The sequence below is a fragment of the Haematobia irritans genome, chromosome 1 (genome assembly GCF_050003625.1).
Source record: "Haematobia irritans isolate KBUSLIRL chromosome 1, ASM5000362v1, whole genome shotgun sequence".
NCBI lineage: Eukaryota > Metazoa > Arthropoda > Insecta > Diptera > Muscidae > Haematobia > Haematobia irritans.
Window position 1 is genome coordinate 272,276,188 of NC_134397.1, and position 13,348 is coordinate 272,289,535.

General features: G+C 33.6%; 1 protein-coding gene across 4 annotated transcripts in view; it reads right to left on the reverse strand.

Moving 5' to 3' along the window:
- Ptp99A (Protein tyrosine phosphatase 99A) overlaps positions 1-13,348 on the reverse strand; it is an 873,279-nt gene that overhangs the window by 129,986 nt on the left and 729,945 nt on the right. For 3 of the 4 annotated variants that reach the window (XM_075294572.1, XM_075294571.1, XM_075294566.1), the window contains exon 2: positions 8,077-9,127. The exons of the other annotated variant lie outside the window; for it this stretch is intronic. In XM_075294572.1, the coding sequence (XP_075150687.1) occupies positions 8,077-8,668 (592 nt within the window). In that variant the 5' untranslated portion in view covers positions 8,669-9,127. The remainder of the gene's footprint in view (positions 1-8,076; positions 9,128-13,348) is intronic. 4 annotated transcript variants of the gene reach the window in all.

The window sequence follows — 13,348 nt, forward strand, 5'->3', positions numbered from 1 at the left end:
CTTTAGAATAAGTCGACCGACCATTGTAATTTTTCAGAAGTTTTGTGTTGTGTTAACCTAATTTTAGGAAATTTTATGGGCAAATCAAATTTTTATTTGAATATAAAACTTGTGAAATGTTTTTCTATTGTGAATATTTAAATCCATGATGGAGCTGTTTTAATTAAATGGCCCCAATAACACAAACTTTTCATAGTAGTTTCATTCATATTTCTCAGAAGGTTAAGTTGACCATTGTAATTTATTAGGAGTCTTGTGTTTTGTTAACTTAATTTTAGGAAATTTATATGGACTTCAATTTTTTGTATTTCAATAAAAACTATTGTGAATATTTAAATACATAATGGAGGGTATATCACTTTTGGTTGGGCAAAAATAGACTTTCGTTAGTAATTTTATTCATATATATAATAATATAAGAATATAATAATAATATGATATATAAGTTTTAGCTCGACAAAAGCGATTTTAATTTAATGAGCATTTCGCATTTGATGCATTTCGCAACTAATTTCATTCATATTCGTATATATTCATTCATATAGAAGGTCGACCATTGTAATTTTACAGAATTTTTGCGATTGGTTTAATCCAATTTTAGGATATTTATAGGGACTTATTGTTTTTTTAATAAAAAATTTGTGAATTGTTTTGTTATTGTGAATATTCTTATTTATAATGAAGGACACACTCACAAAAGTGAACCCACTAGCTACACAAAATAAATTCCGTAGTTAAACTAACGCTAAATTTAATTGATTTTTATTGTAAAAAAACCACCAAACCAAAAAACCCACTAGCTACACAAAATAAATTCAGTAGTTAAACTAACGCTAAATTTAATTGATTTTTATTGCAAAAAAATTATCTGTTTGTAGTTAAATTTTATTATTACTTTTTTTTTTTAAATTTCTACAGCTTAATGAAATTTTACTGTTTTTATACCCACCGCCATAGAATGTTAACGGGGGTATAATTATTTTGTCATTCCGTTTGTAACACATCGAAATATCGATTTTCGACTATATAAAGTATATATATATTCTTGATCAGGGAGAAATTCTAAGACGATTTAACCATGTCCGTCTGTCTGTTGTAATCACACTACAGACTTCAATAATGAAACAATCGTGCTGAAAATTTGCACAAACTCGTCTTTTGTCTGCAGACAGGTCAAGTTCGAAGATGGGCTATATCGGTCCAGGTTTTGATATAGCCCCCATATAAACCGACCTCCCGATTTGGGGTCTGGGGCTTATAGAAACTGTAGTTTTTATCCAATTCGCCTGAAATTGGTAATCTAGAGGTATTTTGAGACCATAAGGAGGTGTGCCAAAAATGTTGGGTATCGGTCCATGTTTTGGTATAGCACCCCTATAGACCGATCTCCCGATTTTACTTCTTGGGCTTCTAGAAACTGTATTTACTATCCGATTTGGTTGATATTGGAAATCTAGAGGTATTTTAAGACCATAAAGAGGTGTGCCAAAATTGGTGAGTATCGGTCCATGTGTTGGTATAGCCCCCATATACACCGACCTCCCGATTTGGGGTCTTGGGATTATAGAAACTGTAGTTTTTATCCAATTCGCCTGAAATTGGAAATCTAGAGACATTTTAAGACCAAAAATAGGTGTGCCAAAAATGGTGGATATCGGTCCATGTTTTGGTATAGCACCCATATAGACCGATCTTCCGATTTTACTTCTTGGGCTTCTAGAAACTGTATTTACTAACCGATTTGGCTGATATTGGAAATCTACAGTTGTCCAAAAATGGTGAGTATCGGTTCATGTTTTGGTATAGCCCCCATATAGACCGACCTCCCGATTATAATTCTAGGGCTTATAAAAATCGTAGTTTTTATCCAATTTGCCTGAAATTGGAAATCTGGAGGTATCTTGGGACTACAAAGAAGTGTGCTAAAAATTATGAGTATCGGTCCATGTTTTAGTATAGCCCCCATACCTCTTGGGCTTATAAAAATCGCAGTATTTTTTCCCAATTTGATTCAAATTGAAAATCTAGAGGTATTTTAGGACCATAAGAAGGTGTGCCGAAAATGGTGAATATAGGTCCATGTTTTGATATAGCCCATTTCGGTCCATTTGGAAGGCGCACTGATCATGAAAATTGCTTGAAACTGTATTTCCAGATTTTACTTCTCGCAATCATTTAAATAATGGGGATGAAAATCTACAGATTTTAGATTTCAAATCAATTTCATCATTATCTTGCACACTTACAAGATATGTTAATGATTTTTCTAAAACTCAAAGAAAAATGGTTCATATAAATCCAGAATCTTGTATAGTCTTCATAGGAAAAATTTTTAAATTTATCTTCGGGAAGTGTACTGGTTTAACTGGTCAGCTTGGGAGAATATCTCTCATCAAACCCCCCTGAAATTTCAGAGGAAACTGTAATATTTGATTCATGGTGGTGGGTATTTAAGATTCGGCCCGGCCGAACTTACTGCTTTATATACTTGTTAAATATGTCTCAAACATTTTATGAACTAAAGTTCAATGACCGTACACATAAGTTCCATATGAACTAAACCAAAAGAAAATCTTTGTACGATTCCCGAAAATAATAAGAATGAACTACTGTGTGGTTAAAATGGCCATGATTTGGCGCCAATGGTTTTTTTTTTTTCTTTACTTTTAGTTCATTTTTTTCTCTACGAGAAGGTGTAATTTCGTGAGTTGTAGTTAAAAAGTACAACAGCACATTAAATTTTCCTGGTTTTAACAACACTTTGTAGAAATCTCAAAATGCGGAGCACAATTTTTTTAAATTTTCGCACGATATATTTCATTCTTCCTATACTTTACTTTTTTCCGGTGCAATTTAACTCTATTTTAGTTCATAACATAACAATTCATGTTTTGAGAATTTTTCCCTGACTTTAAAAATTGTTTGCGTACGTTAGTCCAATAAACCGAAAAAGGGTATATAATTATAAACTGAAAAAAATATTGTCGTGAGGCCAAAGATTTCATGGCCTTAATATACGAATGCGAATTTTGCTTATTATAGAAGACGCCTTTCTTGGATATAAAGTTTTCTTTCTTTTTCCAAAAGTCGATTAACTTTTCAATGAAGTGATTCGAATTAAAACTGCGTATCATAACATGAAAGAAAGCTTTGTTTGATTAAGGTCAACTTGGCTTTAATAATTTTGAAAAATTCTTCAAATTAAATGAAATTGTCTTTAAATTTATTGACTTTTTAGATCTTGAATACAAAGCAAAAACGAGTTCAAAACTAGGATATATTTTCAAAAGGTTTATTTTAAAGACGTTTTTCACTTAAAACAAAGCATAATATCTACTTGAAGTAGAATCTGAATTTGGAAATTTATGTTAATACGTTTTTTTAAGGGACTTGGGTTAGGTTAGGTGGCAGCCCGATGTATCAGGCTCACTTAGACTATTCAGACCATTGTGATACCACATTGGTGAACTTCTCTCTTATCACTGAGTGCTGCCCGATTCCATGTTAAGCTCAATGACAAGGGGCCTCCTTTTTATAGCCGAGTCTGAACGGCGTTCCACTTTGCAGTGAAACCACTTAGGGAAGCTTTGAAACCCTCAGAAATGTCATCAGCATTACTGAGGTGGGATAATCCACCGCTGAAAAACTTTTTGGTGTTCGATCGAATCATAAATCGAACCCACGACCTTGTGTAAGCAAGGCTGCCTTCCTAACTATTGCACCACGGGGACTTTGATAGCACATGAAGAAAACAGTTGGGAAAACGAATAAATTAAAATTAGTTTTCTAGATACAAGTACGCAAAACTCAAATTTAAAAGAGAATTGTGTCTTCAGAGTCCCCTTCCTTCAATTCTCCGCTTCTTTGTATCGGAATCCTCAAATCGTTAGTGTGAAGACAAAATCATTAGAAATGAAGTATAAAGATTTACAAAATTCGTATTTCCCAGAAATTAAAATTTGTAATTTCTACCATAAAAGCGTCCATCGTGAACTTCGTATGGGGCTAAAAACATGTTTGCAATTTTGAACTGTAATTTTTTCCTTCAAACTACGAAGGTAAAAAATATTAATTACGTCAAATTTTTTTAATAATTTTTTCGGAAAAAATATTTACTTATTTTTCCGGTATCGGCGTGTAATCGTAGTTTTAGTTAAAATTGTCTAAAATTATTCTAAATTTTCTTTCCTGCACCCAGAAAAAAGTGCCTTCGAAACTAAAGGAAAAATTTTTCATCAATATAGTTTATCCATTTTATTTCCATTAAGGTAAAATTTTGTGAGAAATAATAAAATTTACTCGTTTCAGTAAAAATATCCTATACTGTAAGCAGTTAGGAATAGTTCATAACAGCGTAGCTGACGTTTGTCCAATTTGCAACCAAGGGCCACACGACACGCGTCATCTTTTCTCTTGCCCAGCCAAACCAACCCGACTTACCACCAGATCACTCTGGACACACCCCATCTTAGTCGCAGAGTTCCTTGATCTGCCAACAAGCTGATGTACCAAGCGTATAACATGAAATGGATAAGATCACAATAAACTGTTACAACAACAACAACAACAACAACAGGAATAGTTCATTAACTAGAATAAGGCATGGAATTTTACTCATACTATTTTCTTCGCTGGGTATAAGAATTTACTACTGAACAAGAAAATTTTATTCACCGATAACAAAGCATTCGTAAAAATAAACAAAACCCGAACTAAGACCAAGTTTCCTCAAAATTAGTAAAATTTCTTATAAAATGATAATTGCGACTTCCTTTATAATAGAAAGTTTTTCATACATACGAACAACACTTGGCATAGAAAAATATTTTAGTTCATTCGTACTAAGAAGTATGCAATCCAATCAAAACTTAAGGAAACACACTTGTTAGAATATAGGAAATTTCCCTATATTTCTATTGTCTACCTGTAATCGATACCTGTCATCGCAATCGATGTGTTTGCGCGTGGGTGTAATCGATATGTTTGCGCGTGGGTTGTTTTTTTAGTTGGAATCGCGTTGTTGTGGTATACGGAAAGATTGTTAAAAAATAATATGGTAAAATAATATAATAAATAACAAATAAAATATATAAAATATTTATTATTTTAAATTAGTGAGAAAACTTTTCGTTTTTTGAAAATAAATCTATCAATGTTCGTGATGGCATATAAAGAAAGAAAACACCAGCAGAATAACAACCCTTTCATTTGTCTTCATTTTGGAATCTTCAATTATCAGGTAATATTCAGTGACGCTAACCTTTTGTAACAAAAATGGTTTATGATTTTTTATATTTGTAGGTATTGAAATTGTAAAAGGAGGACAAAATCGTTAGGCAGCAACTTATTAAAAGTGAAAAGTACAAGAAGAAGAAAAAGTGCGTTTTACAGTTGATAATATCACATGGAAATTGGAAACAGCGGAATAATAAACTAATATTTCAAAGAGATTCGATGCTGTTGATTCTTTATAAATATATTCAATATATTAATAAAACATGTCTTTTATTGAAGATAAAATTGCTTATAGAAATAAATAAAATTGTATTTAAAAACGAAGGTAAGCAGTTCTAATTATGAAGTAAAAGTTTTACCACAAATGTGTAAGATTTGTCGAAATGAATGAAAATATTTCAATAAAATCATTCCATATATGAATTCAAATTAGTTAAATTTTTTCATTCTGTAGTATAGTGGTATATAAATATAGGAAAATGTTAACTAATATATGGAATGCATTATTCCTAATTTCTACGAAAATCACATCGTTCAAACAAATAAAAATGTCTTTGGCGCTATACGAAGTTCAACTTCCTTCACAATGAGTTCATTTTAACTTAAAGAAGGGGTCACTTTTTTCTGGGTGTGGTGGATTCACTGTTGGGTTGAGTGTTTATCAGTTTGGGTCGGACAGAAGCTGGTTTAATTAAATGACCCCATGCAGACTTTTGTTAGTAATTTCATTTATATATTTTTTTATTAATTGATTTTTGCGTCTCATGAAAATACATTCGTGTATATAATTGTACGTATGTACGGACATTTCAATATAATGAATTTGCACAACCCCTAATAGTGAACAAAATTTTGTAATTTTAGATAAGGTTTTTATTATATTAATTTTATTATCCATACTTCGTTTTGTATACCGTATGAACCTTTATGTTGTAAAGGGTGGTTAAATTGTAAGGGCCGATGTTGAATGTGAACCACACCTAAACGCAAAGTTTTTTTCCGAATTTTATTTGACATTTCTCTATTTCAGACTTACTCAATTTGAACCATGGACATCGTGAATGGGCAGAATGATTCCAAGAAATGGCAACAGTGGATGATATATTTTCGAAGAAAATCATCGTCAGTGATGAGGCACATTTTCACCTCAGTGGATTCGTCAATAAACAGAATTGCCGCATTTGGGCGAATGAGAATTCAAGAGTGATTGTCGAAAAAACCAATGCACCCACAAAGAGTGACTGTTTGGTGCGGTTTATGGGCTGGTGGCATCATCGGGCCGTATTTTTTCCAAAATGAGGCCGGTCAGGCAGTTACTGTGAATGGTGTTCGCTATCGTGAGATGATAACGAACTTTTTATGGCCCGAATTGGAAGATATGGATGTGGACCATATGTGGTTTCAGCAGGACGGTGCCACTTGCCACACAGCTAACGAAACAATGGCTCTTTTGCGCAACAAATTCAATAGCCGTGTTATCTCACGTAATGGCGATGTCAATTGGCCGCCAAGATCATGTGATTTGACAACGTTGGACTTTTTTCGCTGGGGTTATTTGAAAGAAAAGGTGTACGTCGATAAGCTAGCAACAATTCAAGAGCTAAAGGATGAGATAATTCGGCACATTAACGGCATTGAACCTGCATTATGCCTCAGCGTCATCGAAAATTTGGACCATCGGATGAAGGTGGGCCACCGAGGTCGCGGCGCCCATTTAGCCGATATATTGTTCCATACATAATTGAGTAATACCAATATATCATAATAAAATAAAATTACAATAATTTCCTAAATAATTTGTGTTTTATTCAAAATCAACATCGGCCCTTGAAATTTTAACCACCCTTTATTAATTACGTCAAATTTTTTTAATAAATTTTTCGGAAAAATATTTACTTGTTTTTGTGGTATCGGCAGTTGTCGTTTTAGTTAAAACTGTATAAAGTTATTCTAAATTTTCCTTTTTGGTGGATTCACTGTTGGGTTGAGTGTTTATCAGTTTGGGTCGGACAGAAGCTGGTTTTATTAAATGACCCCATGTAGACATTTGGTAGTAATTTCATTTATACATTTTTTTATTAATTGATTTTTGAGTCTTATGAAAATACATTACGTACGTATGTACGGTCATTTCAATTTAATGAATTTGCACAACCCCTAATAATGAACAAAATTTTGTAATTTTAGATAAGATTGTTATTATATTAATTTTATTATCCATAGTTTGTTTTGTATACCGTATGAACCTTTATGTTGTATTTAATGCAGAATAAGTGCATGCTTTTTACCTCCCATTATAAGGTTTACCAACAAATGTCCAATGTACTGATAACGTTCTCATAATCAATCTTTGTAACAAATATTTGTCAACGTATTACGCAAATATGACGACCGTTCATATGTTTTCATTATACAGCTGTTATTAATATCAATGTACATACATATATTCATAAGCTTCCTGATTTTAGAATACAGAAATGAACTTCGCAGAGTTGAGGGACATTGTGGTATAGTCGTGTTTTGTGACATAGTAGCACAAAAAAAAATTAAATAAAATATGTATTTGTACATAAAATAAGTGAATTTTTACGTTTGCATTATTTATAATATAATGTATATAAACTCTTTCATAAAATTCATGAAAATTTACGTAATAAATTATTCGCTGCAACAACATGATTGTTTAGAACTGAAAAAAATCCTAAAGATTTGAATGTATTTTCGAAATTCCCATGAAAACAAATTTCAATTTATTTGTGGGATTGATTACGGCTTTTCTACCGTTGGACTTTTACTTTAACTAAACGTTTTCAATGGAAAATCTTAAAATTTAAACCTTACCATATTTATCATCGACCGCTGCATACGGAGGGGTAGCATCATTTATTGTTATAGGTGTTCCATTACCACCGCCACCATTGTCCGAATTCATTCCGTTATCACCCAATATACCAGCAGCAGCCACATTACTAAATGTAATTGTTGTTGGTGGTATGGCTGGACCATCCTGCTGTTCCATGGAGGTAGGTGTTGTGCGCTCCGGTTTTATATCAGTCTCTATGTAATCATCATCATAACTGGTATTCATTAAGTCTTCATTATTCAAATCCTTGTTTGCATCATAATCTTTGACAGTTGATTCTCCAGCTCCTGCTATCACAGCCACCGGTGGTGTGGAACTATTCACCTTCACCATTGGAGTTTGTTGGTCAGCTGCCTTGTCTTGGTTATCACTTGTCTGTATTGAGATCTCTGGTTTACGTGTGGTAAATGGCACTGGCGAAGATAATTCCACTTCAAAAGGTGGCACTGGTGTGGCCAGAGTATCGGAAGCATTGGCCATGGAAGCACCAAGATTTTCCTGGATAATTCCCACAAAAAGGAAGAGTTTAAGGAATAAACGTAGAGTGTTTTGACATTTGGAGCGTGCCATAATGCTTGTGGTTGTGATTTAAAAATTTGTTGAAAATATTTGAAGATTTATTCTTTTGTGCGTACTCGTAAAATCGTTTTGTGTTACTAAAGGATTAGTATTCCTTCTAAGGTGTAAGCTATTGATGATGAATGTGTTAGGTGCTAATGATGCCACAAAACCTTAGTGTGCGTTGTTCCGTTACTTGATTTTAAGGGATCTTGTGCGTTGAGTTGAGTTTTGATGGTGCCCACTGTGCCTGATTTTTTTCAAAATCAAGCTTTAGGGGCCGTACGAATTAACTTTCTATAATAACGAAGACATATTTGTTCTTTTGTTGGATTTGTTGTCCATAAATTGTTCGAATATTATTTTTTTTTCTTTTATTTTTTTTTTCGATTTCAAGTTCACTTTATTCCTGTCATTAATTTGTTTTTATTCGCAGAGTTCAAGTTTAAATATACAAAATTTTACACATATCTAGAAAATGATAAATATTTAAATATTTTTTATTAAAAAAATATTGCTGCCAAACCACATCATGTAAACACATCTTGGGGAATACAAAGATTATTCTTTATTTTTCATTGCACCCTACATCGAGAGTCAGACATTTTGAAATGAAACAAGTAAGTAAAGTAGAAAGTAGCGCGGCGCCGACTATATCATACCCTAAACCACACTTGCTGAATTAGTAAACATAAGCATTGATATAGGTATGGGAGATAAACCGCAGTTGCATATTTAAGAAAATAAAGGCGGACATGTTTATGGGTGCTTTGTCTTAATCTGACTATAGCTCATAGTCAGTGTTGCCAGGGAAAATGTTCGGTTTACCCTATAAGGACAAAAAAGTTCCCTACTTTCCCATACATTCCCAAACAATTGTCCCTACAATATTTTTCGTTAAAATTAAACAAATTTTACAAAACAAAAATGGTTGTAGGTTAGGTTAGGTTATGTGGCTGCCCGATGTATCAGGCTCACTTAGACTATTCAGTCCATTGTGATACCACAGTGGTGAACTTCTCTCTTATCACTGAGTGCTGCCCGATTCCATATTAAGCTCAATGACAAGGGATCTCCTTTTTATCGCCGAGTCCGAACGGCGTTCCACATTCCAGTGAAACCACTTAGAGAAGCTTTGAAACCCTCAGAAATGTCACCAGCATTACTGAGGTGGTATAATCCACCGTTGAAAAACTTTTTGGTGTTCGGTCGTAGCAGGAATCGAACATGCTAATCTTTGCATCACGGAGGTTGTAAGTACTTTATTATCTTAAAACATGAATATGCAACGTATATAACTTAGAATATAAATCTGTATTACCACCACGGTTGCCACAGTTGGTAGAATTCTACTCAAAATAGTATTTGTTTTTTTTTTTGTTAAATCTCTATAAAAATAAAATTTTGGAAACAGTTTCTATAAACAAATTTTTATGAAAATTCTATAGAAATAAAATTTTGACAATAATTTTTTTGGAAATAAATTTTTGAGAAATTTTTTTATAGAAATAATATTAAAAAAAAAAATTGCTATAGAAATACAATTTTGACAAAATTTTCTATAGAAATAAAATGTTGACAAAATGTTCTACAGGAATAAAGTTTTGACAAAAATTTCTATAGAAATATTTGTTTGGTAGATTTGTGGTAATTTGTGGTAATCTTAAAATTTTGTTAGATTTTTTTTTGGCACGAGTGGTAAATGTTGTTAAAGATCGAGCCTTCTAATTTCCTCCTCTAGAGCCACCAAAATGTAAAAATTATTACAAATTGTGTCGAGTGAAAATGTCCCTACATTGTGGTCCTACGTGCCTACAAGACGCTAAATATTAGAAAAACCCTATATTTATAGGGAATTTCCCCTACTTCTAGCAACACTGGCTGTAGTTGATATTGCACCTACGGAGTTAGTATGTCACTAATATTGAGCCCATTATTAAAAAAGAGAAAATCGTTCAATTAGTGTGGGTAATAAATCCAAATTTATAAAAATCGGGCAATATTCTTATGTAAGAACTACAAGTACGTATAAATACGATCGGCTAGTACATCAAAATTTGAAATTTGAGTAACATTGGTTAATAAATAAGAGTACTATGGCCAAATTTGGGAAAATCGCGATGCATATATATGGAAGCTGTATCTAAATCTGAACCAATTTGCATAATATTTTGCGGGTTTGATTAATACCACAAAAGGTTATCTTGTGCAAGATTTGAGTTAAGAAATGAGGTCTGTATGGTCAAACATAAGGTTATTAGGGGCGAACTTTTCAAAATCGGGTGATACATATATGGGAGCTATATCTACATCTGAACCGATTTCGATGAAATTTTGCACATATAGTTAGTACTATAGAGGACTGGATCTAGCCAACTTTTAGTAAGATCGTTTAATAAATAAGGGTTCTATGGTCAAATTTGGGAAAATCGGGCTATACATATATATGGGAGCTATCTAAACCGATTTCGATGATTTTTTACACATATAGTTAGTGCTGTAGAAGATTATATTTAGCCAACTGTTAGTAAGATCGGTTGATAAATAAAGATTTTGTGGCCAAATTTGGGAAAATCGGGCGATACATATATATGACAGCTATATTTAAATCTGAACCGATTTGGATGAAATTTTACAGACTTGAAGGGCGATGGAAAATATTACCTTTTGCCAGGTTTGGTGAAGATCTGTTTAAAAAAAAGCGCAACGTGACCCCATTTGTCGAAATCGGGCGATACATATATATGGGAGCTATATCTAAATTTCATCCGATGTCTTCCAAATTCAATAGCGTTCGTCCTTGTGCCCAAATTCAATAGCGTTCGTCCTTGTGCCCGTTAGTGCTGTAGAAGATTATATTTAGCCAACTGTTAGTAAGATCGGTTGATAAATAAAGATTTTGTGGCCAAATTTGGGAAAATCGGGCGATACATATATATGACAGCTATATTTAAATCTGAACCGATTTGGATGAAATTTTACAGACTTGAAGGGCGATGGAAAATATTACCTTTTGCCAGGTTTGGTGAAGATCTGTTTAAAAAAAAGCGCAACGTGACCCCATTTGTCGAAATCGGGCGATACATATATATGGGAGCTATATCTAAATTTCATCCGATGTCTTCCAAATTCAATAGCGTTCGTCCTTGTGCCCAAAAAACTCCCTGTACCAAATTTCATCAAAATTGGTTTATAATTGCGACCGGAATCCTGTGAACAACAAATACATGGACAGACGGACGGACGGACGGACACCAAACGCTAGATCGACTCAGGAGGTGATTCTGAGTCGATCGGTATATATTTTATGGGGTCTAACATCAATATTTCTGGTAGGCACATTTTTTGGCAGATCAAACTTATTATACCCTGACCACTATGTGGTTTAGGGTATAAAAAAAAGAGATAGGACTTTAGATACCACAACGCACTGAATAGAATAAGTGGCCCTAAAATAACGTCAATCTAACCTACCATTCTAAAGGGTGATTCTTTTGAGGTTAGGGTTTTCATGCATTAGTATTTGACAGATCACGTGGGATTTCAGACATGGTGTCAAAGAGAAAGATGCTCAGTATGCTTTGACATTTCATCATGAATAGACTTACGATCTGCCACAACGTCGAATTTTCAGTGAATGGGCCCTAGAAAAGTTGGCAGAAAATCCGCTTTTTTATCGACAAATTTTGTTCAGCGATGAGGCTCATTTCTGGTTGAATGGCTACGTAAATAAGCAAAATTGCCGCATTTGGAGTGAAGAGCAACCAGAAGCCGTTCAAGAACTGCCCATGCATCCCGAAAAATGCACTGTTTGGTGTGGTTTGTACGCTGGTGGAATCATTGGACCGTATTTTTTCAAAGATGCTGTTGGACGCAACGTTACGGTGAATGGCGATCGCTATCGTTCGATGCTAACAAACTTTTTGTTGCCAAAAATGGAAGAACTGAACTTGGTTGACATGTGGTTTCAACAAGATGGCGCTACATGCCACAAGCTCGCGATTCTATGGCCATTTTGAGGGAAAACTTCGGAGAACAATTCATCTCAAGAAATGGACCGGTAAGTTGGCCACCAAGATCATGCGATTTGACGCCTTTAGACTATTTTTTGTGGGGCTACGTCAAGTCTAAAGTCTACAGAAATAAGCCAGCAACTATTCCAGCTTTGGAAGACAACATTTCCGAAGAAATTCGGGCTATTCCGGCCGAAATGCTCGAAAAAGTTGCCCAAAATTGGACTTTCCGAATGGACCACCTAAGACGCAGCCGCGGTCAACATTTAAATGAAATTATCTTCAAAAAGTAAATGTCATGGACCAATCTAACGTTTCAAATAAAGAACCGATGAGATTTTGCAAATTTTATGCGTTTTTTTTTAAAAAAAGTTATCAAGCTCTTAACAAATCACCCTTTATGAAATTTTGAGTTTCATTATCTTATGGCGATTTCGATTAGGAAAAAAGGTGCAACATTCTCGAAATTGATTGCCAAATATAAAGGACACTGTCATAGATTTTGGATCCTGTATCCCACACAATATTATGAATTAACAATAACTTTGGAATGACACTATTATTTGAGCGAAAATACAATGAGGGAAAAAGTAAATTTTAAATTTAGTTTTTTTTTCTTTATTTATTAAATTATTTGACACGATTAAAAAGTGATTTTCTTTAGTACATATCCAATGAA